At 48.9% G+C, this 26,930-nt stretch overlaps 1 protein-coding gene across 1 annotated transcript in view; it reads right to left on the bottom strand.

Moving 5' to 3' along the window:
* sfrp5 (secreted frizzled-related protein 5) overlaps positions 1–26,930 on the bottom strand; it is a 98,254-nt gene that overhangs the window by 49,199 nt on the left and 22,125 nt on the right. Inside the window, exon 2 of the mRNA XM_078223101.1 lies at positions 18,510–18,587. Coding sequence (XP_078079227.1) covers positions 18,510–18,587 — 78 coding nt within the window. The remainder of the gene's footprint in view (positions 1–18,509; positions 18,588–26,930) is intronic.

Here is a 26,930-nt window from a genome sequence, read left to right on the forward strand (position 1 = left end):
GCCTGCCCCGCCATTCAATAAGATCATGGCTGATCTTTTCGTGGACTCAGCTCCACTTACCCTCCCGCTCACCATAACCCTTAATTCCTTTACTGTTCAAAAATGTATCTATCCTTGCCTTAAAAACATTCAATGGGGTAGCCTCAACTGCTTCACTGGGCAGGGAATTCCACAGATTCACAACCCTTTGAGTGAAGAAGTTCCTCCTCAACTCAGTCCTAAATCTGCTCTCCCTTATTCTGAGGTCATGCCCCCTAGTTCTAGTTTCACCCACCAGTGGAAACAACTTCCCTGCTTCTATCTTATCTATTTCCTTCATAATCTTCTATGTTTCTATTAGATCTCCCCTCATTCTTCTGAATTCCAATGAGTATAGTCCCAGTCTACTCAATCTGTCCTCATAAGCCAACCCTCTCAACTCCGGAATCAACCTAGTGAATCTCCTCTGCACCCCCTCCAGTGCCAGTATATCCTTTCTCAAGTAAGGAGACCAAAACTGTACACAGTACTCCAGGTGTGGCCTCACCAGCACCTTATACAGCTGCAACATAACCTCCCTATTTTTAAACTCCATCCCTCTAGCAATGAAGGACAAAATTCCATTTGCCTTCTTAATTACCTGCTGCACCTGCAAACCAACTCCTTGTGATTCATGCACAAAGACACCCGGGTCCCTCTGCACAGCAGCATGCTGCAATTTAAACCTTATAAAGAATGTCAGGAACAGGAAGAGCCCACTGTGCCCCTCGGATCTATTCTGTCATTAAATTATTCTCAGCTTCATTTGCCCGCCTTGTTTGAGAGCCATCACTGCAAAGACTACACCTGGCCAAAAAGGTAGCTCACCACCACCTTCTCAATGTCAATAAGGGCTGGGCAATTAATGCTGGCATTGCCAACAATGCCCATATCAGCAGGGCTAACGTGATCACATTAAATACTTTGAGGTCTATTTGAGAGGTATTTTAACAGGGCCTGGCATTAGATGAATACTGAACCCTCAGGAACTCTTCTAGAACTGGTTCCTGGGAGCCTCTCAATAGCCCTTGACATAAACTCAACTCTGTCTTAAATGAAGAGTAAGTGATGATGGTAAGGGGTAACTGGTTGTTAATATTCAGCTAAACCCATCCACAACGTGACCCCTTGTCAAACCTGGAGCACAAATCTCCAACAAACAGTTTACTCAGCAACACACTTTAACCAATACGTTGCTGATTGGAACCCAAGGGTGGCACATTGGCACAGTGGTTAGCACTGCTGCCTCACAGCGCGAGGGACCCAGGTTCGATTCCCGGCTTGGGTCACTGTCTGTGTGGAGTCTGCACATTCTCTCCGTATCTGCGTGGATTTCCTCCGGGTGCTCCGGTTTCCTCCCACAGTCTGAAAGATGTGCTGGTTAGGTGCATTGGCCGTGCTAAATTCTCCCTCAGTGTATCCGAACAGGTGCCGGAGTGTGGTGACTAGGGGATTTTCACAGTAACTTCATTGCAGTGTTAATATAAGCCTACTTGTTACACTAATAAATCAACCTTAAATTTTATCAAATGTAGTACCCATCTTCAGTGTAGCTGAGCTGCAAATACAGAAGCTTAACCACAACAATATAAAAACTCAAAATATCCTTTTCTAAACACAAACAAGAACAATATTTAATGTTTGGGGAGAGCTTGCTGTGTACAAGCCCGTTGCAATGTTGATTTTGATTTGATTTGTCACATGTATTAACAAACAGTGAAAAGTATTGTTTCTTGCGCGCTGTACAGACAAAACATACTGTTCATAGAGAAGGAAAGGAGAGAGTGTAGAATGTGGTGTTACAGTGATAGCTAGGGTGTAGAGAAAGATCAACTTAATGCAAGGTAAGTCCATTCAAAAGTCTGACAGCAGCAGAGAAGAAGCTGTTCTTGAGTCGGTTGGTACGTGACCTCAGACATTTGTATCTTTTCCCCGAAGGAAGAAGGTGGAAGAGAGAATGTCCGGGGTGCGTGGGGTCCTAAATTATGCTGGCTGCTTTGCCGAGAGAGCGGTAAGTGTAGACAGAGTCAATGGATGGGAGGCTGGTTTGTGTGATGGATTGGGCTTCATACACGACCTTTTGTAGTTCCTTGCGGTCTTGGGCAGAGCAGGAGCCCATACCAAGCTGTGATACAACCAGAAAGAATGCTTTCTATGGTGCATCTGTAAAAGTTGGTGAGAGTCGTAGCGGACATGCCAAATTTCTTTAGTCTTCTGAGAAAGTAGAGGAGTTGGTGGGTTTTCTTAACTATAGTGTCAGCATGGGGGGACCAGGACATGCTTGCCTAATTAACAATGGTTATGACACCACAGTAGCTGTGAAGCACTGAGATTGTGAAAGATTTCTTTAAACAATGTTACGTTTTCCTTTCCTTCTTTCGAGTGATGATAAATGCGGCTCCAACAACACTCAAGAAGCTCAACATCTAGGACAAAGCAGCCCATTTGATTGGCACCACATCCACAAACATTCACTCCCTCCACCACCAACACACGGTGACAGCCGTGTGTACCATCTACAAGATGCACTGCAGCGACTCACCAAGGCTCCTTCAACAACACCTTCCAAAACCTACAACCTTTACCGCTTAGAAGAAGAAGGGCAGCAGATACATGGGAACACCACCACCTGCAAGTTCCCCTCTAAACGCCACACCATCTTGGCTTGGAAATATATTGACATTCCTTCACTGTCACTGGGTCAGAATCCCGGAACTCCCTCCCTAACAGCACTGTGAGTGTACCTACATTACATGGACTGCAGTGGTTCAAGAAGGCAGCTCACCACCACCTTCTTGAGGGCCATTAGGGATGGGCAATAAATGCTGGCTTAGCCAGCGATGCCCACATCCCACAAATTAATAAATTTTTAAAAATCCAAATGCCTTCTTGGGACCTGTCATCATGGATGTATTAAGATCGAATTGGTTTTCTCAGTCATTTAACCATTCTGTCTCTGAGGGTGCAACTCCAACCATGGACTAAAAGTCACCTCTCTGGGAGTTGTGAATTTTAACACACAGCCTGCATTTATAGAGGGTTTTTAATGTTGTGATGTTGAACTTGTACACTCCCTGTGCTAATACAGCCGGTGCTGTCAACAGTTCTGCTCTCTCTCTCTGTTAAACAGGTTATAGAGGCACTGGAGAATGTTCAAAACTGATGTAATTTGGAAAATTGTGAGCAGTTTTGGGCCCCGTATCTAAGGAAGGATGTGCTGGCCTTGGAAAAATCAAGAGGAGGTTCACAAGAATCATCCCTGGAATGAAGAGCTTGTCGTATGAGGAACGGTTGAGGACTCTGGGTCTGTACTCGTTGGAGTTTAGAAGGATGAAGGGGAATCTTATTAAAACTTACGGGATACTGCGAGGCCTGGATAGAGTGGACGTGGAGAGGATGTTTCCACGAGTAGGAAAAATTAGAACCAGCGGGCACAACCTCAGGCTGAAGGGACGATCCTTTAAAACAGAGATGAGGAGGAATTTCTTCAGCCAGAGAGTGGTGAATCTGTGGAGCTCTTTGCTGCAGAAGGCTGTGGAGGCCGGGTCATTGAGTGTCTTTAAGACAGAGATAGATAGGTTCTTGATTAATAAGAGGATCAGGGGTTATGGGGAAAAGACAGGAGAATGGGGATGAGAAAAAAAATCAGCCATGATTGAATGGCAGAGCAGACTCGATGAGCCAAGTGGCCTAATTCTGCTCCTATGTCTTATGACCTTATGGTCTTATGGTAATAGATTCATCCCAGAACTGAGAGGTTCTACCCATCAGGAAAGAGTGCACAGACTGGGGCTCTTTTCACCAGCAAAGAAGAGATTGAGGGATATCCTGACAGGGGAATAGTGAAAGGGTTCGAGAGGTAACCACAGAGAAAATGTTTCCAACTTCTGATGTGAGAAACACAGGGGGAGAGGGTGATGTGGCGATAATCTCACTGGACTAATCATCGCGATACTAATGTTCTGGGGACATGGATTCAACACAGCTGGTGGAATTTAAATTCACTTAACACAAAGAAATCTGGAATATAAAGATAATCTCAGTAATGACCTGATGAAGTGTATCCCAGGGCGTTGAGGGACGCTTAGGGAGGAAATTGCGGGTCCCCTAGCAGAGGTATTTGAATCATTGACAGCCACAGGCGAGGAAGATTGGAGGGTGGCAAATGTTGTGCCTTTGTTTAAGAAGGGTTGTAGGGAAAAGCCTGGGAACTCAAGGCCAGTGAGCCTCACACCTGTGGTGGGTAAGTTGTTAGAAGGTATTCTGAGAGACAGGATCTGCAGGCATTTAGAGAGGCAAGGACTGATTAGGGACAGTCAGCATGGCTTTGTGAGTGGAAAATCATGTCTCACGAATTTGACTGAGTCTTTTGAAGGGGTAACCAAGAAGGTAGATGAGGGCAGTGCAGTCGACTTTGTCTACATGGACTTTAGCAAGGCTTATGACAAGGTACCGCATGGTAGGTTGTTGCATAAGGTTAAATCTCATGGGATCCAGGATGAGGTAGCTAAATGGATACAAAATTGATGACAGAAGCCAGAGGGTGGTTGTAGAGAATTGTTTTTCAAACTGGAGACCTGTGACCAGCGGTGTGCCTCAGGGATCGGTGCTGGGTCCACAGTTATTTGTCATTTACATTGATGATTTGGATGAGAATTTAGGAGGCATGGCTAGTAAGTTTGCAGTTGACACCAAGATTGGTGGCATAGTGGACAGTGAAGAAGGTTATCTAGGATTGCAACGGGATCTTGATCAATTGGGCTGGTGGGCTGACGAATGGCAGATGGAGTTTGGATCAACATCAATATTGGGAACAATGTACTGGAGTAACTGAGAAGGCAGCCTCTTGGGATTGTCTGTAAACGGTTAAAGGCAATTGCCAAGAGGTTACAGACAATAATCCAGATCTCTCCCAACTTCAAACTAAAGGTAGCCCCCCCCAATTACACGCAACAAAAACAAAAGGTTTTATTCAGTCAGAATCAGCTCTGCAATTCAAATCACAGGCCACGGTTAATTAAATCAGTGCACATATACCAACATGTGTTGGCAGCCATCTTTGTGGCCATTTTGTGTTGGCAGCAGACACGGTGGGGGAGGGGAAGGGGGGTTTCTCCCCGTCTGTGGTGAACCATCGTTGGTTCCCACTGGATAGTACTGAGCCAGGGCTGGCCAGTACTACAGGAATGTATATAGGTTACTGTGGGATTGTACTAATGTTGCTGTTGGGTTAGGGTGGGGTTGTTACACCTGTGTTTGTTACTGTTGTGGCACATCCCAGTCGGGCTCCGCCTCCTGGGAGAGGTATAAGACTCCCTGCTCGGACGGGACCCCTTCAGTCTGGGATAGTGTGTTAAAGTTCTGATAGTTCCATTGTTAGTTAATAAAAGCCTTCTTTTACTGAAGCTTCGAGCCTCGTGTCCAATTGATGCGCATCACCGTCTTCAACAGTGGTGGAGGTGGGGGGGGGGCGGGGCAGAGAATCCAGTGGGGGTTCCAAATGCATTTACACCGGTTAGATTTCCCATTGAGATTGTGTCTCCCCACACTCACCCCCTTCACCATTGGCGTAATGGGGTTCCGGCCATGAAAGATCGGGAAGCCGGTTAGCATACATTAACATCCATTTTGCAGGCCTTCCTGCTGTATCACACCCCCACTCCCACAGAGGAAATTCCACCTCCACTGTCCCCCCCGCCCCACCCCATTTACTCCCCCACCACCTCTTGCCCATGGGATGTCTGGTCTACAAGGTTCACAGGTTTTGACAAATGCGGACCCGGCGAACAAAACTTGCTGCAGTGGGGGTGGTGGGGGGGGGGGGGCACACAGGTGAGCACTGACCCAGGAAAGAGTGGGGGGAAATGACATGGGGGGAGGGTTCAATGCCCTGGCATTGCCCACTGTTGAAAAATATGGCAGGTAAGGAGCTGACAAGTCAGCTGGCAGGCTGCCCGCTGCTCTTTCTGCTGGAGACAACACTTTGAAAGAAGAATGGAAGAAGTGTGTTGGTCCTGGGGGAGGCAGTAGCACAGTGGTTAGCACTGCTGCTTCACAGCTCCAGGGTCCCGGGTTCGATTCCCGGCTTGGGTCACTGTCTGTGTGGAGTTTGCACATTCTCCTCGTGTCTGCGTGGGTTTCCTCCGGGTGCTCCGATTTCCTCCCACAGTCCAAAGATGTGCGGGTTAGGTTGATTGGCCAGGTTAAAAATTGCCCCTTAGAGTCCTGGGATGCGTAGGTTAGAGGGATTAGTGGGTAAATGTGTGGGTGTAGGGCCTGGGTGGGATTGTGGTCGGTGCAGACTCGATGGGCTGAATGGCCTCCTTCTGCACTGTAGGGTTTCTATGATTTCTATGATCAAAGTGGCCGTGATTGAGATAAAGATCTCAGGCTTGGCTGTCCATCCTCTGGTTGTGTTTTGGTGAGGGGGTGAAATCTGGGCTGGTGGTGAATCTGCGGATGCGGCGACACACTTTCCGACTGATTTTACTGCAAATGAAAATTGAGCGGCGTTCAGACAACTCTTACTCAGCGGTCAGCGCTGCTGCCTCACAGCGCCAGGGACCCGGGTTCAATTCCAGCCTTGGGTCACTGTCTGTGTGGAGTCTGCACGTTCTCCCCGTGTCTGCGTGGGTTTCAGCAATGAACAAAGAACAAAGAAAATTACAGCACAGGAACAGGCCCTTCGGCCCTCCAAGCCTGCACCGACCATGCTGCCCGACTGAACTAAAACCCCCTACCCTTCGGGGACCATATCCCTCTATTTCCTGCGGGTGTTCTGGTTTCCTCCAAAATGTCTGGAAGACGTGCTGGTGAGGGTGGATTGGCCGTGCTAAATTCTCCCTCAATGTACCCGAACAGGCGCCGGAGTGTGGCGACTCGGGGATTTTCACAGTCACTTCATTGCAGTGTTAATGTAAGCCGACTTGTGACATAAATAAATAAACTTGAGCTTAATTGCTTCTCGCGTCCAATATTCTTAGAAAAGAATACAGAAAAACTTGCATTCACATAGTACTTTTCACAACTGCCGAACTTTTCAAAGTACTTTACAATGTGAAGTGTGGTCACTGTTGTAATGTAGGAACCACAGCAGCCAACTGGTGCTCAGCAAGATCCCACAACCAACAATGTGTTAAAGATCAGCTACTTTCCCGCGATGTTGATTTGAGGATGAACAGGGACCAGGACACGATGGAGAACATCTGAGCTCCTCCTCAAAATAGTGCCTTGGGATCTTCTACTCCCACAGGAGGAGGCCGATAACATTCCCACCTGAAAGACAGCCCCTCCAACAGTGCAGCACTCGCTCGGAGTGCCAGCTTTGATCGCTGCGCTAAAGCACTGAAGTGGGTCTTGAACCTGCAGGAAATGTGGCTGGGTTTTCCAGCCCCTCCCCCTCGTGATGTGTTTCCCGGCAGCAGAGACAGGATCTACTGGTCCTGTCGAGGACTATGGCGTCTTGCATGGCTTGCTTGTCCCATCACGCCAGGGGACTTGCTGCCGGGGGAGGCAGTGGGGTGGGAGGGGTGGGGGTGGGGGGGGGGGGTGGTGTGGAAACGTGGGTGGGGGGGGTGGTCACCTTCAGCAGAACTGGAGGATCTCACTGGTGAGAAGAGATAGAAGATCCCGTCCTTTGTGACTCAGACACCTTCCAAACTTCCTTCTAGAAGGACAAGAGCGGCAGATACCTGGAAACACCAGCACCTGAAGTTTCACCTCCGTGCCACTCACCTTCTGACTTGTTAAGTTTAAGTTTTTAAAGTTCATTTATTAGTGTCACAAGTAGGCTTACATTAACACTGCGATGAAATTACAGTGAAAATTCCCTAGTTGCCACATTCCGGCGCCTGTTTGGGTACACTGAGGGAGAATTTAGCATGGCCAGTCTATCTAAACAGCACGTCTTTCGGACTGTGGGAGGAAACCGGAGCACCCGGAGGAAACCCACGCAGACACGGGGAGAACGTGCAGACTCCGCACAGACAGTGACCCGAGCCGGGAATCGAACCTGGGTCCCTGGTGCTGTGAGGCAGCAGTGCTAACCAATGTGTCACTGTACCTCCCAATGACTTGGAAATATATCGCTGTTCCTTCACTGTCGCTGGGTCAAAATCCTGGAAATCCCACCCTAACAGCACTGTGGGTGTACCGACACTACATGGACTGCAACGGTTGAAGAAGGCAGCTCACCTTCTCAAGGAGGAATTAGGGAAGGGCACTAAATGCTGGAGCCTAGCCAGTGACACCCACATCCCAGGAATGAATATAAAAAGAGGCTTGGGTGCTTCTAACAGACCGAAGGGTGACAGCAGTGAAACCACCAAACAAACCTTTTCACGGAAATGAACAACATAAAAATCACTTTGCTCAGACATTCCTTATGGTTTTTCTGCCGGGTTTGCTCAGAGCATTGTCCTGTTCCTTCAATCCTGAAGACTCCAGACCATTTGGCATGTCTGCTACGAATCTCACCAACTTCCATAGATGCACTCTAGAAAGCATTCTTTCTGGGTGTATCACAGCTTGGTATGGCTCCTGCTCTGCCCAAGACCGCAAGGAACTACAAAAGGTTGTGAACAAAGCCCAGTCCATCACTCAAACCCGCCTCCCATCCATTAACTCTGTCTACACTTCCCGCTGCCTCGGAAAAGCAACCAGCATAATCAAGGACCCCACACACCCCAGACATTGTCTCTTCCACCTTCTTCCGTTAGGAGAAAGATACAAAAGTCTGAGGTCACGTACCAACCGACTCAAGAACAGCTTCTTCCCTGCTGCCGTCAGACTTTTGAATGGACCTACCTCGCGTTAAGTTGATCTTTCCCTGCACCGTAGCTATGACTGTAACATTACATTCTGCACTCTCTCCTTTCCTTCTCTGTGAACTGTATGCTTTGTCTGTGTAGCGCGCAAGAAACAATACTTTTCACTGTATGTTAATACATGTGACAATAATAAATCAAATCAAAATCAAATCAAAACCTTGGATGGCTGGCAAAGAAATAAACCTGTTGGACTTTAATCTGGTGTTGTAAGACTTCTTACTGTGCTTACCCTACCTCAACCCATGACCTCCCTACTTCCCTCCCTTCCTCCCTCCCTCCTTCCCTCCCTCCCTCCTTACCTCCCGCCCTCTCACCCTCCCTCCCTATCTCCCTCCCTCCTTACCTGCCTCCCTCCCTCTCACCCTTCTTCCCTACCTCCCTCCCTCCTTCTCACTCTCCCTCCCGCCCCATGCTCTCTTGTCCCGTTTTTCTTTTAGGTTTTGGTGGTTGATTTCAATCCATGCCATCCACGGGCTTGCGATGATCTAACGCCAACTTTGGTAAGAAATGGCCCACGGTGCAGAACTTACTTTCTTTCCAAGGCTAATTATCTTCCGAGAATTAAAATAAGGATTACTTCAGTGACGTACGGGGTCTCGAAATGGAATGCTGTGAAGTGGTTTGGCCGCTAATCACCAAAGATTAATCTTACTGATCTAAAAACAACATTTTTTGAGCATTTAAACATTGACACAGCTTTCGAGTTAAACGGTTCTGAAACAAATAGATTACAGATTTCAGAGAGTCATGAGGGTAAAGCGGTTGATGTGGTGTATATGGATTTCAGTAAAGCGTTTGATAAGGTTCCCCACGGTAAGCGATTGCAGAAGATACGGAGGCATGGGATTGAGGGTGATTTAGCGGTTTGGATCAGGAATTGGCTAACTGTAAGAACAGTAAGAAGTTTAACAACACCAGGTTAAAGTCCAACAGGTTTATTTGGTAGCAAAAGCCACACAAGCTTTCGAGGCTCTGAGCCCCTTCTTCAGGTGAGTGGGAATTCTGTTCACAAACAGAACTTATAAGACACAGACTCAATTTACATGAATAATGGTTGGAATGCGAATACTTACAACTAATCCAGTCTTTAAGAAACAAAACAATGGGAGTGGAGAGAGCATCAAGACAGGCTAAAAAGATGTGTATTGTCTCCAGACAAGACAGCCAGTGAAACTCTGCAGGTCCACGCAACTGTGGGAGTTACAAATAGTGTGACATAAATTCTGATTCTAGGATCGCATGATAAAGACTCAGGAGGAAAAAAGCAGAAATATTTATGTGAAATAGTGTGACATAAACCCAATATCCCGGTTGAGGCCGTCCTTGTGTGTGCGGAACCTGGCTATCAGTTTCTGCTCCGCGACTCTGCGCTGTCGTGTGTCGCGAAGGCCGCCTTGGAGAACGCTTACCCGAATATCAGAGGCCGAATGCCCGTGACCGCTGAAGTGCTCCCCAACAGGAAGAGAACAGTCTTGCCTGGTGATTGTCGAGCGGTGTTCATTCATCCGTTGTCGCAGCGTCTGCATAGTTTCCCCAATGTACCATGCCTCGGGACATCCTTTCTTGCAGCGTATCAGGTAGACAACGTTGGCCGAGTTGCAAGAGTATGTACCGTGTACCTGGTGGATGGTGTTCTCACGTGAGATGATGGCATCTGTGTCGATGATCCGGCACGTCTTGCAGAGGTTGCTGTGGCAGGGTTGTGTGGTGTCTTGGTCACTGTTCTCCTGAAGGCTGGGTAGTTTGCTGCGGACAATGGTCTGTTTGAGGTTGTGCGGTTGTTTGAAGGCAAGAAGTGGGGGTGTGGGGATGGCCTTGGCGAGATGTTCGTCTTCATCAATGACATGTTGAAGGCTCCGGAGGAGATGCCGTAGCTTCTCCGCTCCGGGGAAGTACTGGACAACGAAGGGTACTCTGTCCACTGTGTCCCGTGTTTGTCTTCTGAGGAGGTCGGTGCGGTTTTTCGCTGTGGCGCGTTGGAACTGTTGATCAATGAGTCTAGCGCCATATCCTGTTCTTATGAGGGCATCTTTCAGCGTCTGGAGGTGTCTGTTGCGATCCTCCTCATCCGAGCAGATCCTGTGTATACGGAGGGCTTGTCCGTAGGGGATGGCTTCTTTAACGTGTTTAGGGTGGAAGCTGGAGAAGTGGAGCATCGTGAGGTTATCCGTGGGCTTGCGGTACAGTGAGGTGCTGAGGTGACCGTCCTTAATGGAGATGCGCGTGTCCAAGAATGCAACCGATTCCGGAGAGTAGTCTATGGTGAGCCTGATGGTGGGATGGAACTTGTTGATGTCATCATAGAGTTGTTTCAGTGATTGTTCACCATGACACCACACAACCCTGCCACAGCAACCAAGACACCACACAACCCTGCCACAGCAACCTCTGCAAGACGTGCCGGATCATCGACACAGATGCCATCATCTCACGTGAGAACACCATCCACCAGGTACACGGTACATACTCTTGCAACTCGGCCAACGTTGTCTACCTGATACGCTGCAAGAAAGGATGTCCCGAGGCATGGTACATTGGGGAAACTATGCAGACGCTGCGACAACGGATGAATGAACACCGCTCGACAATCACCAGGCAAGACTGTTCTCTTCCTGTTGGGGAGCACTTCAGCGGTCACGGGCATTCGGCCTCTGATATTCGGGTAAGCGTTCTCCAAGGCGGCCTTCGCGACACACGACAGCGCAGAGTCGCGGAGCAGAAACTGATAGCCAGGTTCCGCACACACAAGGACGGCCTCAACCGGGATATTGGGTTTATGTCACACTATTTCACATAAATATTTCTGCTTTTTTCCTCCTGAGTCTTTATCATGCGATCCTAGAATCAGAATTTATGTCACACTATTTGTAACTCCCACAGTTGCGTGGACCTGCAGAGTTTCACTGGCTGTCTTGTCTGGAGACAATACACATCTTTTTAGCCTGTCTTGATGCTCTCTCCACTCCCATTGTTTTGTTTCTTAAAGACTGGATTAGTTGTAAGTATTCGCATTCCAACCATTATTCATGTAAATTGAGTCTGTGTCTTATAAGTTCTGTTTGTGAACAGAATTCCCACTCACCTGAAGAAGGGGCTCAGAGCCTCGAAAGCTTGTGTGGCTTTTGCTACCAAATAAACCTGTTGGACTTTAACCTGGTGTTGTTAAACTTCTTACTGTGTTTACCCCAGTCCAACGCCGGCATCTCCACATCATAACTGTAAGAAGGCAGAGGGTGGTGGTTGATGGGAAATGTTCATCCTGGAGTTCAGTTACTAGTGGTGTACCGCAAGGGTCTGTTTTGGGGCCACTGCTGTTTGTCATTTTTATAAATGACCTGGATGAGGGAGTAGAAGGATGGGTTAGTAAATTTGCGGATGACACTAAAGTCGGTGGAGTTGTGGACAGTGCAGAAGGTTGTTGCAGGTTACAGAGGGACATAGATAAGCTGCAGAGCTGGGCTGAGATGTGGCAATGGAGTTCAAAGCGGAAAAGTGTGAGGTGATTCACTTTGGAAGGCGTAACAGGATTACAGAGTACTGGGCTAATCGTAAGATACTTGGTAGTGTGGATGAACAGAGTGATCTCGGTGTCCATGTGCATAGATCCCTGAAAGTTGGCACCCAGGTTGATAGGGTTGTTAAGAAGGCGTATGGAGTTTTAGCTTTTATTGGTCGAGGGATTGAGTTTCGGAGCCAGGAGGTCATGTTGCAGCTGTACAAAACTCTGGTGCGGCCGCACTTGGAGTATTGTGTACAGTTCTGGTCACCGCATTATAGGAAGGATGTGGAAGCATTGGAAAGGGTGCAGAGGAGATTTACTAGGATGTTGCCTGGTATGGTGGGAAGGTCTTATGAGGAAAGGCTGAAGGACTTGAGGTTGTTTTCGTTAGAGAGAAGAAGGTTAAGAGATGACTTAATAGAGGCATACAAGATGATCAGAGGATTAGATAGGGTGGATAGTGAGAGCTTTTTTCCTCGGATGGTGATGGCTAGCACGAGGGGACATAGCTTTAAATTGAGGGGTGAGAGATATAGGACAGATGTTAGAGGTGGGTTCTTTACTCAGAGAGTAGTAAGGGTGTGGAATGCCCTGCCTGCAGCAGTAGTAGACTCGTCAACATTAAGGGCATTTAAATGATCATTGGATAAACATATGGATGATATTGGAATAGTGTAGGTTAGATGGGCTTTATATTGGTTTCACTGGTCGGCGCAACATCGAGGGCTGAAGGGTCTGTACTGCACTGTAATGTTCTATGTTCTATATATCACTCGCTGCAGAGAACCAGCTCTCTATTCTTTTTTGGAAAAGGAAAATCTTGCTGCAAAGAGTGACATTTTGCAGAGGTTTTTCACCTTGCACTCATCAGGACAAATACAAGAATGCCAAACTTCAGAAAAGGCTGCCTTCATTGCCAAGATAGAATAAAAATTACTGCGGATGCTGGAATCTGAAACAAAAACGGAAAATGCTGGAAAATATCAGCAGGTCTGACAGCATCTGTGGAGAGAGATAATAGAGCCGACGTTTCGGGTCTGGATGACCCTTCGTCAGACCTCCTTGTTGTCAATATCGGGCATGTGCAGTTTGAGTGATTCATTCCGTTGTGTCGTTGTGAGTGAGAGGAAGCATACATAAATAATAACTAAAAAGGAGCAACATGGCCTAGCTTTTTAATTCAACTTATTCAGGGAAATGAAGGTCAGGATAGTGGAATAGTTCCTCCCCACTTCAGAGTCTTTGTGCAGAAGTCTCTGACTCCTTCCCTCCCTCCCTCCCTCGCTCCCTGTCTCCCTCCCTCCCTCCCTGCCTTCCTCCCTCTCTCCCTCCCTCCCTCTCTCCTTCACACCCTCCCTACATCCCCTCCCTCTCTCCCTCCCTCCCTTGCTCCCTCCCTCACTCCCTTGCTCCCTCCTTCCCTCGCTCCCTCCCTCCTTCCCCATCTCCCATGCTCGCTCCCTCCCTCCCTCTCTCCCTCCCTCCCTTGTTCCCTCCCTCCCTCGCTCCCTCCCTTGCTCCCGCCCTCACTCCCTCCCTCTCCCTCTCTCCCTCGCTCCCCCTCTTGCTCCCTGCCTCGCTCCCTCCCTCAGTCCCTCCCTCCCTCTCTTGCTCCCTTCCTTGCTCCCTCCCTCTCTCCCCCCCTCCCTCCCTTGTTCCCTCCCTCCCTCGCTCCCTCCCTTGCTCCCGCCCTCACTCCCTCCCTCTCCCTCTCTCCCTCGCTCCCTCTCTTGCTCCCTCCCTCACTCCCTTCCTCCCCTCCTCTCTTCGTCCCTCCCTCCCTCCCCCCCTTGAGCCTCGGCTTGACTTTGGCACCGTCAGTCCCAGAGTGCAGTTGGCCTGAGAGCCTCCCCCTATCCAGTAAGCAGTGGAGGGGACAGGGGTGCAGCGCGTGTACACAAACACGTCCCCCGCCACCCGTCCCCCACCACCCACCCCCCGCCACCCGTCCCGAGAGCTCCAGAGGAGGCTGCCTGCTGCCTCGGCGCTTTTTCAAAGGAAAACTCGAGGTTTGGCACAACCTAATGACAGAGGCTGAACTCAGGAGCCTGGATCCTGTCCCTGCTGCCCACCCATTGGCTTTCTCATCCCCCCTCTCCCACCAAAGACCCCCCACCCACACTCCCCCCACGCCCAGCAGCCTGCCCATGCCTGCCCATCAAACATTTGCCATCGCATTTCAGAGCTGAAGAAGGGTCCGATTGGACTCCATACAATCCATACAACCCTTACAGTGCAGATGGAGGCCATTCAGCCCATCGAATTTGGACTGACTCTCTGAAAGAGAACCTTACCCAACCTGACCCTCCACTGCCACCCCCCGCCCCCCCCCTCACCCCACACACCCCCACACAATCCCCATAACCCCACATATTTAGCATGGCCAATCCACCAAACCTACATATCTTTGGACTTGAAAGGGTGGCCAAAATTTCAACGGCATCCTCCCTTGGCCTCGGACGGGCGTGCCGGTAAAATTCCATCCGTCATCTCTGTTTCTCTCTCCAAAGTCAGTGCCAGACATGCTGAGTTTTTCCTGCATTTCCTGTTTTTATTTCAGATTTCCAGCATCTGCAATATTTTGCTTTTATTACAACAGTTTATACTATCGGCGAAAAGGGTGCTGATTGGTTTTCAAGTTGATTCCTAAACTACTAACTATCTTGTTCCTCCCATTGTTAATAATAAGCAGAGTACAGGCTGTACTCAACCAGCCCATGCTTGGGAAACCCAAAGCATCTGTCACTGTTAGATGTGATTCTGTGATTGGGCAGCACTTTCTGAACAGCCCTGAGTGCGCTGGGAGCTCCACTAACAACCAATTTAAGTTAATTAGTCAAGCTCCAACAATTGGCTCATTAATCCACATTGGAAGTGACACACATTTATATACAGAGACCCAGGACGAGATTGTAAAATCCTGCCTGAAGCCAATGGAGATTTCCGTTCTGCGAGCCTCACTCACCCCGATTCCGGACCGGGCGAGGTGATAAACTTCCGGCCACATTTTCTGCAAGCTAAAGGGACATGGAATTTAATCCAGATAAATGCGAAGTGATGCATTTCGGTAGATCGAATGTAAGGGGGAGCTATACAATAAATGGCAGAACTAGGAGACGAAGGATGAGAGGTGACCTGATAGAGGTTTACAAGATGTTGAGAGGTCTGGATAGGGTAGACTCTCAGAGGCTATTTCCAAGGGCTGAAATGGTTGCTACGAGAGGACACAGGTTTAAGGTGCTGGGGGGTAGGTACAGAGGAGATGTCAGGGGTAAGTTTTTCACTCAGAGGGTGGTGGGTGAGTGGAATCGGCTGACGTCGGTGGTGGTGGAGGCAAACACGTTGGGGTCCTTTAAGAGACTTCTGGATGAGTACATGGGATTTAATGGGATTGAGGGCTATAGATAGGCCTAGAGGTGGGGATGTGATCGGCGCAACTTGTGGGCCGAAGGGCCTGTTTGTGCTGTGGCTTTCTATGTTCTATGTTCTATGTAACTATCAGGAGTACAGACACACAGAGGGACCTGGGTGTACAAGTCCACAGATCCTTAAAAGTGGCAGCACAGGTGGAGAGGGTGGTCAAGAAGGCATATGGCATGCTTGCCTTTATTGGACGGGGCATAGAATATAAAAGTTGGCATTTGATGTTGCAGTTGTATAGAACGATGGTTAGGCCACATTTGGAATACTGCGTCCAGTTCTGGTCGCCACACTACCAGAAGGACGTGGAGGCTTTGGAGAGAGTGCAGAGAAGGTTTACCAGGATGTTGCCTGGTATGGAGGATCTTAGCTATGAGGAGAGATTGGGTAAGCTGGGGTTGTTCGCCCTGGAAAGACGGAGGGGGGCGACCTAATAGAGGTGTATAAAATTATGAAGGGCATAGATAGGGTGAACAGTGGGAAGCTTTTTCCCAGGTCGGAGGTGACGAACACAAGGGGTCACGGGTTCAAGGTGAGGGGGGCAAGGTTCAACACAGATGTCAGGGGGACGTATTTTACACAGAGGGTGGTCGGGGCCTGGAATGCACTGCCAAGCAAGGTGATTGAGGCGGACACGCTGGGATCGTTTAAGACTTATCTAGATAACCACATGAACAGACTGGGAATAGAGGGATACAAAAGAATGGTCTAGTGGGCACATGAGCGGCGCAGGCTTGGAGGGCCGAAGGGCCTGTTCCTGTGCTGTATTGTTCTTTGTTCTTTGACATGTCCAAGTCTTGCGCCTTTTTGTGAATTACCCAGAAGCTTGGAGAATCCATAATCTCCTTGTTGCTTATTCCTTGGCAACACCTCAACCAATCAGAGTCGATTTGCCAGCCAATCGGCAGCCTTTTCTCCTGCAGTGTAATTTGTGGTGATTGTTTGGAAATTTGCTATTCTTGTGTTTGCCCTGATGAGTGCAAGGTAAGAAGCTTCAGCAGCATGTGTCTTTTTTCAGTAATATTCAAGTCCTTTACTGCCTCCCTGACCCGCGAGGGATCTCTTTTCATTGGGCTGATTTTAACTGCCCAGCGGGAGAGGGGAGGTTAAAATGAACATGAAGAAGTTGCTCCTGTCACTTCCGGAACCTTCTTGTGGTGAGCCCAGAGTAACCTGTTCTTTGAACAGGCAAATTAGGCCGCTGAATTTTATCATTACAATTGGAGTCCAGCGCAGGACGGCAGGGAGGGGGACAAAAGGGAGTGGATAAGGGGCGATGTGGGTGTCGATGCTATCTCTGCCGCCAGATCAAACCTGCTGCACAACAATTGAAACCTGAACACCGTCCCACACGCACACCTCCCTCCTCACACTCATCTCCCGGCTCTCCTGTTCCCCCTAACTTCCACTTTGCGAGCTTTAGCTTACCACATTGACCCTATCCACGTCAAATTGAAGCCCCCAGACCATCCTTCATCATATAGAATCATAGAATCCCTACAGAGCAGAAGGAGGCCATTCAGCCCATCGAGTCTGCACCGACCACAATCCCATCCAGACTCTCTCCCCATAACCCCACGCATTTACCCTAGCTAGCCCCCTGATACTAAGGGGCAATTTTAGCATGGCCAATCCAGCTAACCCGCACATCTTTGGACTGTGGGAGGAAACCGGAGCACCCGGAGGAAACCCACGCGGACACGGGGAGAACGTGCAAACTCCACACAGACAGTGACCCAAGCCGGGAATCGAACCCGGGTCCCAGGCGCTGTGAGGCAGCAGTGCCAACCACTGTGCCACTGTGCCTCCTTGAAATTGGTACAGAACAGAAGAAGGCCATTCGGCCCGTTTTATCGGAGCTGGCTCTCCTAAGGAGAAAATTGGGTGCTGCCACTCCCCACCCTCACCTCACATCCCCGCATGTTTCTCCTTTTCCGATACTTAGAAAAGGTTGACCCACCCAGGTCACAATCGGAGCCCCCCCACCCCACGGGTCAGCCCCTGATCATTACACAGCCCCCCCCCCATGTCACACCCATCATGCACCCCCCCCCCCCCCCCCCCCCCCCCACACACACACACACACACCCCTCCTCTACTGCACCCAAACTCTTAGTCAAAGTCATAGAGTCGTCCCCATGGGTCCCGGCCAAAGACTCCGATACCCGGGTCACTGCCACGGGTCACTGTCAGAGAATCTTCCCCCATGGATCACCTCTGTAAGTATTTGTCCCGGCTTCAGTAAGGAGTCCGTCTGCCTGACTGTTGGTTATGAATCTGCAGCAGAATACTTGAATAAAGCCTTGCTTATCCACACCGCTCTCTTTCCCACACCGTTCCACTTCACCCCATAATATCACAGCCATCGGATCCTGGGGCACTGAAGAAGTCTATTCGGCCCATCGCAGCCTGTGCCAGCTCTCTAAACGAGCTGATGCAGTCTGTTACTGCCAACAATCAGTGGGAGCTCTCTTTGTTCTTTGGGCAGTTTTTAACATTTGACCCCCCCCCCCCCCCCCCCCCCCCCCCACTGCTGATCTCTGCCACTCATTCTCCGAGGGGCCATGTGCGATGGGGCCTGTCTGTGATTCCAGAGAACTCTGGAGTTTCTTGTAGATTAACCTCAGTCTGTTGGGGGAGAGGGGGAGGTAACACAAGGACATTCAACAATCTTCTAACTTTGACATTTCTTCTTGCCGCGAATGGGGAGGGGTTGGGGAGGGGAATGGGAGTTTCAGACTCACCGAATTCACTCGCACAGAAGTGCTCCAGAATGACGTCTGCCTTCATCTCGTTGTCGCAGGGAGGACAGATCTTCGAGACTGCAGGAAGGAAAGAAACAAAGTCAAGAGATTGAGCCTTTGTGTTCTGGAGCAGGGAGTTATACCTGCTGAGGGATCCTGTGCACGCTTTGCTTCCGTCTATGCAAAGATTTCATTTTAAGATATTTATTGAAACTGATAGCCAGGTTCCGCACACATGAGGACGGCCTCAACCGGGATCTTGGGTTCATGTCACTGATGCGCGTTATCAAACACGAGGCTAGATGCTCGGGAAATAAAGGCTTTTATTTATTGTAATGAAGCAGCCAATAATTATATACACGATCCCAGACTGAAGGGGTCCCGGCCAGAGCAGGGACTTTTATACCTCTCCCAGGAGGCGGAGCCCGACTGGGATGTACCACAACACTACAGTACAAAGGTGTAACAACCCCACCCTAACCCCAACAGCAACAAGTAGCACAACCCAACAGTAACATATGTACATCCTTGTAGTACTGGCCAGACCCTGGCTCAGTACTATCCAGTGGGAACCAACGATGGTTCACCACAGTCACACTACCTGTAACCCCCACGACTTGCCTGGGTTTGCAAAATCTCACTAACTGTCCTGGCTTGAGACAATTCACACCTCTTTAACCTGTGATTATCCCTCTCTCCACTCGCACTGTCTGAACCTGTAAAGACTTGATTACCTGTAAAGACTCACATTCCAAACGGTTATCTTGCAATTGTGCCTCTGTCTATATATGCCATGTTTGTGAACCCACCTCTCCACTCACCTGATGAAGGAGCGGTGCTCCGAAAGCTCATGATTCCAAATAAACCTGTTGGACTTTAACCTGGTGTTGTGAGACTTCTTACTGTGCCCACCCCAGTCCAACACCGGCATCTCCACATTATAAGATATTTCTGCCTATGCAATTAAATTTAAATGCTGGCTTGTAGGAGTTAACTAACTTGACTACATTATAAAGCTAACACTTGACTACATTTTCAAACTCAGAAAGCATGCTGGGTTAGCTAGAAATTGACTGTATTTTTGAAGGGTACAATGCAAGCTAAACAGGCTCTTCATAAATAACATCTGCGAGGCCTGTTTCTCCAAGTTGGAGACAGCATGTGCAAAACAATTTCAATAGCAAGATAACAAATGCCATATATTGTAGTTTCAGCTCTGTGTTTGCAGTTCAGCTTTGTTTTTGAGTTCAGTGTGTTCAAGATCAGTACAGGCTGGCAGTGAAGAAGCCAGTCTCTCTCTCCAGCTTTTCTCCTTCTTTTCGCTTTTGTAATGATTTAATTTTAAGTTCTGATCAATAAAAGAAATTCATTTAAGCTCCGTACCAGCGCCGTCTTCATCTATTCAAAGGAATGAATGCTCTCTACAAAACCCCAGCATTGACTTCTCGATCTGATTTACTGTAAGCACAAGCCAACTGCCTCTCTCCCTCAAACCTTGTTCAAAGAAGTGGGATTTATGGAAAGTCTTAAAGGGTGAGAGAGAGTTAGAGAGGTCAAGAGGTTAGTGAGAGAATTCCAGAGTGTGGTCTCGGTGGCAGATGACATGCCAGGGGGTGGAAGGGGGGAGGAGTGCTCAAGAGGCTAGAGTTGGAGGAATGAAGGAAGCTTGGAGGGTTATTGTGCTGGAGGAGATTCTGTAGCTAAGGAGCATTGTTAGGCTGGAGGAGGTTACAGAGATAGGGAGGGGTGTTAGAACATAGAAAGCCACAGCACAAACAGGCCCTTCGGCCCACAAGTTGCGCCGATCACATCCCCACCTCTAGGCCTATCTATAGCCCTCAATCCCATTAAATCCCATGTACTCATCCAGAAGTCTCTTAAAAGACCCCAACGAGTTTGCCTCCACCACCACGACGTCAGCCGATTCCACTCACCCACCACCCTCTGAGTGAAAAACTTACCCCTGACATCTCCTCTGTACCTACCCCCCAGCACCTTAAACCTGTGTCCTCTCGTAGCAACCATTTCAGCCCTTGGAAATAGCCTCTGAGAGTCTACCCTATCCAGACCTCTCAACATCTTGTAAACCTCTATCAGGTCACCTCTCATCCTTCGTCTCTCCAGGGAGAAGAGACCAAGCTCCCTCAACCTATCCTCATAAGGCATGCCCCCCAATCCAGGCAACATCCTTGTAAATCTCCTCTGCACCCTTTCAATGGCTTCAACATCTTTCCTGTAATGAGGTGACCAGAACTGCGCGCAGTACTCCAAGTGGGGTCTAACCAGGGTCCTATAAAGCTGCAGCATTATCTCCCGACTCCTAAACTCAATCCCTCGATTAATGAAGGCCAGTACGCCGTACGCCTTCTTGACCGCATCCTCCACCTGCGAGGCCGATTTAAGAGTCCTATGGACCCGGACCCCAAGGTCCTTCTGATCCTCTACACTGCTAAGAATGGTACCCTTCATATTATACTGCTGCTTCATCCCATTGGATCTGCCAAAATGGATCACCACACACTTATCCGGGTTGAAGTCCATCTGCCACTTCTCCGCCCAGTCTTGCATTCTATCTATGTCTCGCTGCAACTTCTGACATCCCTCCAAACTATCCACAACACCACCTACCTTGGTGTCGTCAGCAAACTTACCAACCCATCCCTCCACTTCCTCATCCAGGTCATTTATGAAAATGACAAACAGCAAGGGTCCCAGAACAGATCCCTGGGGCACTCCACTGGTCACTGACCTCCATGCAGAGAAAGACCCCTCCACAGCCACTCTCTGCCTTCTGCAGGCAAGCCAGTTCTGGATCCACAAGGCAACAGCCCCTTGGATCCCATGCCCTCTCACTTTCTCAAGAAGTCTTGCATGGGGGACCTTATCGAACGCCTTGCTGAAGTCCATATAGACCACATCCACCGCTCTTCCTTCGTCAATGTGTTTGGTCACATTTTCAAAGAACTCAACCAGGCTCGTAAGGCACGACCTGCCCTTGACAAAGCCGTGCTGACTACTTTTGATCATACTAAACTTCTCTAGATGATCATAAATCCTGTCTCTCAGGATCCTCTCCATCAACTTACCAACCACTGAGGTTAGACTCACCGGTCGGTAATTTCCCGGGCTGTCCCTGTTCCCTTTCTTGAATATAGGGACCACATCTGCAATCCTCCAATCCTCCGGAACCTCTCCCGTCTCCATCGACGATGCAAAGATCATCGCCAAAGGCTCCGCAAACTCCTCCCTCGCCTCCCACAGTAACCTGGGGTACATCCCATCCGGTCCCGGCGACTTACCAACCTTGATGCCATTCAATAGTTCCAACACATCCTCTTTCTTTATGTCCACATGCTCGATCCTTTCTGTCCACCGCAAACCAGCAGTACAACCACCCAGATCCCTTTCCACCGTGAATACCGAGGTAAAGTATTCATTAAGCAGCTCCGCCATTTCTAACGGTTCCGCACAAACTTTTCTCCCTTCACCTTTTAAGGGTCCTATGCCTTCACATCTCATCCTTTTACTCTTGACATATTTGTAGAAAGCCTTGGGATTCTCCTTAATCTTACCCGCCAAGGCCTTCTCATGACCCCTTCTCGCTCTCCTAATTTCCTTCTTAAGCTCCTTCCTACATCCCGTATACTCCTCTAAATCCTTAACACCTCCTCGCTCTCTGAACCTTCTGTACGCCTCTCTTTTCTTATTCACCAGGTTCATCACAACCTTCGTGCACCACGGTTCCCGTACCCTACCAACACCCCCCTGTCTCATCGGAACGTTGTCATGCAGAGCTCCAGACAAACATTCCTTGAAAATCCTCCACTTTCCTTCGGTACTTTTCCCCAAGAATGCCTCCTTCCAATTTACCCGTCTAATTTCCTCCCTGATGACACTGTATTTCCCTTTACTCCAGAGAAACACTTTCCTAGCCTGCCTGATCCTATCTCTTTCCAATGCTATCGTGAAGGAGATAGAATTATGATCGCTATCCCCAAGATGCTCACCCACCGAGAGATCCTCCACCTGTCCAGGTTCATTAGCCAGCACCAGATCAAGTACAGCCTCTCCTCTAGTAGGCTTATCCACATACTGTGTCAGGAAACTCTCCTGGACACACCTAACAAACTCCTCTCCATCCAAACCCCTAGCCCTAGGGATATTCCAATCTATGTTTGGGAAATTAAAATCTCCCATCATGACAACTCTGTTATTCCTACATCTCTCCAGGATCTGTTTCCCCATCTGCTCCTCAACATCTCTGTTACTATTGGGCGGCCTATAGAAAACACCCAGCAACGTTACCGACCCCTTCCTGTTCCTAACCTCCTAACCTAGGCTGGAGGAGGTTACAGAGATAGGGAGGGTTGTTAGGCTGGAGGTGGTTACCGAGATAGGGAGGGTTGTTGGGCTGGAGGAGGTTACAGAGATAGGGAAGGTTGTTAGGCTGGAGGAGGTTACAGAGATAGGGAAGGTTGTTAGGCTGGAGGAGGTTACAGAGATAGGGAGGGGTGTAGGGGGTTGGAGGAGGTTACAGAGATAGGGAGGGTTGTTAGGCTGGAGGAGGTTACAGAGATAGGGAGGGGTGGAGGGGGCTGGAGGAGGTTACAGAGATAGGGAGGGTTGTTGGGCTGGAGGAGGTTACAGAGATAGGGAAGGTTGTTGGGCTGGAGGAGGTTACAGAGATAGGGAGGATTGTTGGGCTGAAGGAGGTTACAGAGATAGGGAGGATTGTTAGGCTGGAGGAGGTTACAGAGATAGGGAGGATTGTTGGGCTGAAGGAGGTTACAGAGATAGGGAGGATTGTTGGGCTGAAGGAGGTTACAGAGATAGGGAGGATTGTTAGGCTGGAGGAGGTTACAGAGATAGGGAGGATTGTTGGGCTGAAGGAGGTTACAGAGATAGGGAGGGTTGTTGGGCTGGAGGAGGTTACAGAGATAGGGAGGCCATGGAGAGTTTCAAACATGAGGGTATAAGCTTTACTTAGAAACATAGAAGCTAGAAGCAGGAGAAGGCCATTCGGCCCTTCGAGCCTGCTCCGCCTTTCATGTTGATCATGGCTGATCATCAAATTCAATATCCTGATCCCGCCTTACCCCCTATATACCTTGATCCCTTTAGCCCCAAGAGCTATATCTAATTTCTCCTTGAAATCAGACAAAATTTTGGCCTCAACTACTTCCTGTGGCAGTGAATTCCACATATTCACCACCCTCTGGGTGAAGAAATTTCTCCTCACCTCAGTTCTAAAAGGTTTACCCCTTATCCTCAAACTATGACCCCTAGTTCTGGACTCCCCCATCATCAGGAACATTCTTTCTGAATCTACCCTGTCTAACCCTGTTAGAATTTTATAAGTTTTTATGAAATCCCTTCTCAGTCTTCTAAACTCCAGTGAATATAATTCTAACCGACTTATTAACCGACTTTAACTTGGAGTTGAACTTTGCAGCCAGAGTAGGTGTGGTGAACCATCGTTGGTTACCACTGTGGGGTTATTCCAATGTTACTGTTGGGTTAGGGTGTTGCCACTGTGGGGGTTGTTATAATGTTGTTGTTGGGTTAGGGTGTTTACACTGTGGGATTAATATACCTGTGGTGGATGTTGTTATGGCACATCCCGGTCGGGCCCCGCCTCCTGGGGAGAGGTATAAGACCCTCTGCTCAGGCGGGACCCCTCCAGTCTGGATTGGTGTACTCGTGTTAGATAGTTCCATTGTTTGTCAATAAAAGCCTTCAATCGCTGAAGCCTTGTACCTCGTGCTTGATTGTCGCGCATCAGTAGGTCAGGGGTTAGCGAGACTTGGTGCATCAACAGTTGGCATTGAATCGTGGGGGAATTCTGCCTCGATTTCCCAGCATGCTTTGTCCACTTGTCTGCTGACCAGGTGTGGACAAGAGCATAGGAGGAATACGCCTCTTCCCTGTTGCCCTCTTCCCCTCACTCCCTAAAGACCCGTTCCCCAGGAGCCTCACAATCCCGGGCCCACGGAATGACAGATCACAATGGGAGAAGGGACAGAATCAATTGTGGGTTTTTGGTTTTAAATTGAATTCCAGTTTTAAAAAAAATTAAAGGACTGAAAGTCTTTAAATTCCAGCAAAGCCTTAGATTATATCTGGCAGACTTAATTAAATCGAGCTTAATTCAAATATTAAAACATTGTTATCTTAAATCTCGCCAAATTAAATTACTTCATGGCAATGATATTACTGCTGACCTTCTCTGCTGCTCAGATGAAATGTTCTCCGAGTATATAGAAGGTATTTCGCTCGGTCAGTGATGGCAATGAGCTACATCTGAAGCTGAGATAAATAACAGTCGGAGGAATCTGAACCCAGGCCCGATCTGCCCTCTCAGCACGGCTGGAACAGATCCAACAATCACCCCCTCAAAGAACACCAGTGGGGAGGGGTGGGGGTGTTGGGGGGGTGTTGGGGGGGTGGTTTGTTGGGGGGTTTGGTGGGGGGGTTGGTGGGTTGGGGTGGGTGGGGGTGGGTAAGGGTCGGGGGGGGGGACTATCCCCAATGTCTTGGTCAAAATGTTTCCCTCAACCAACCTAGCGAAATATAAACAGACCATCACGGCGCCCTGTTCACGTTGGTTTTTGTGGGTGATTGCGGATTCTCTCTTTATCCTTTGACGGGACAGGGGTGTTGATGGCTAGATCGCCACTCGGGCTAGATTGCCCCATCCATAATTGCCCATTGAGAAGTAGGCCAGAATTCTCCAGCCTCGTCCGTGGCTGGGATTCTCCAGTCTCGCCGGCAGCTGGGATTCTCCGACCTCGCCCGTGGCTGGGATTCTCCAGCCTCGCCGGCGGCTGGGATTCTCCGAACCTGCCCACGACTGGGGTTCTCCGACCTCGCCACGCGGCTGGGATTCTCCAGTCCTGCTGCAGTGAATGGAGTTTTGGCTGAGCGCCAAATTCGCCATTCCCCGCTAGCAGTGGGGGGGGGGCGGGGTGAACGAGACCGGAGAATCCTGGCCATAAATGCCACCTCGATGATCTCAAATGCCTGGCAACATTTCAAAGGGCTGTGGGTTTGGAGTCACATGTAGACCAGGCCAAGTAAGGATGGCAGATTTCCTTCCCTGAAGGACATTAGCGAACCAGCTGGAGTTTGATGATAATCTAGTAGTTACACGGTCATCGTTACTGACACAAACTTTGTATTCCAGATTGAATTCAGGAATTGAATTTAGATTCTCCCAGCTGCCTGGGTGGGATTCGAACTCATGTCTCTGGATTACTTGTCCAGTAATATAAATAATGCTACCGTATCCCTATTGGTTTCCAGATTTTCTATATTACCCGAGTGACTACATGCCATCAACGTATCCATCAGCTGTAAAGCTCTTGGCGGAGGGGTGGTGGGGGGGGTTCTTCTGAGGTTGGGCAAGATGCTATAGAAATGCAAGCCCTTTGTGTTTCCTTAATATTAACTGAGAAGCAGACAAAACTACCCCCCTCCTCCCCCTTCCCCCTACCCCCACCATTTCCACCAGTATCTGTTTATTTGGACGGGGCCTGGTGTAGGAGACAGCTGGATCTTGTGAATTAATCAGTTCCATGTCACCTAATCTACTCTCAAACATTCTGGGAATAGTCATTATAAACAGAGTTCTCTGCAAAGCGCACACTTAAATCATTCCTCCAAATAACTGTATATAGTTGCCTTCACTTAAGTGAACATCCTTTCAGAATAACGGAGCGCCATTCATTCAATTTGACGTGACGTTGTATACATAATGCTCACTCAAAGGCAATGATGAATCTACGCAGACTACGTTTTAATTCACAATTCTTTCCTATTCATGTGTATATACAATAGACATATGTAAAAACTGCAGCGTATTTAGCCACTGCTGTGTTCCCCTGAGGTCAGGCAACTCCGGATCCAGGGCTGATCCCAATCCCAGTCTACTAATGCATGAGGGCTTCCCACCTTATCCCCATAACCCTCGATTCCCTTACTGATTAAACTGATCTGTCTATCTCAGCCTTGAACATGCTTAATGACCCAGCCTCTACAGCCTCTGCGGAAAAGAATTCCACAGATTCACTCCCCTAGGGCGGCACGGTAGCACAGTGGTTAGCACTGCTGCTTCACAGCTCCAGGGACCTGGGTTCGATTCCCGGCTTGGGTCACTGTCTGTGTGGAGTTTGCACATTCTCCTCGTGTCTGCGTGGGTTTCCTCCGGGTGCTCCGGTTTCCTCCCACAGTCCAAAGATGTGCGGATTAGGTTGATTGGCCATGCTAAAATTGCCCCTTAGTGTCCTGGGATGCGTAGATTAGAGGGATTAGCGGGTAGGGCCTGGGTGGGATTGTGGTCGGTGCAGACTCGATGGGCCGAATGGCCTCTTTCTGTACTGTAGGGTTTCTATGATTTCTATGATTTCTATGAGAGAGAAGAAA

Source organism: Mustelus asterias, chromosome 11 (genome assembly GCF_964213995.1).
Source record: "Mustelus asterias chromosome 11, sMusAst1.hap1.1, whole genome shotgun sequence".
NCBI classification, from domain to species: domain Eukaryota; kingdom Metazoa; phylum Chordata; class Chondrichthyes; order Carcharhiniformes; family Triakidae; genus Mustelus; species Mustelus asterias.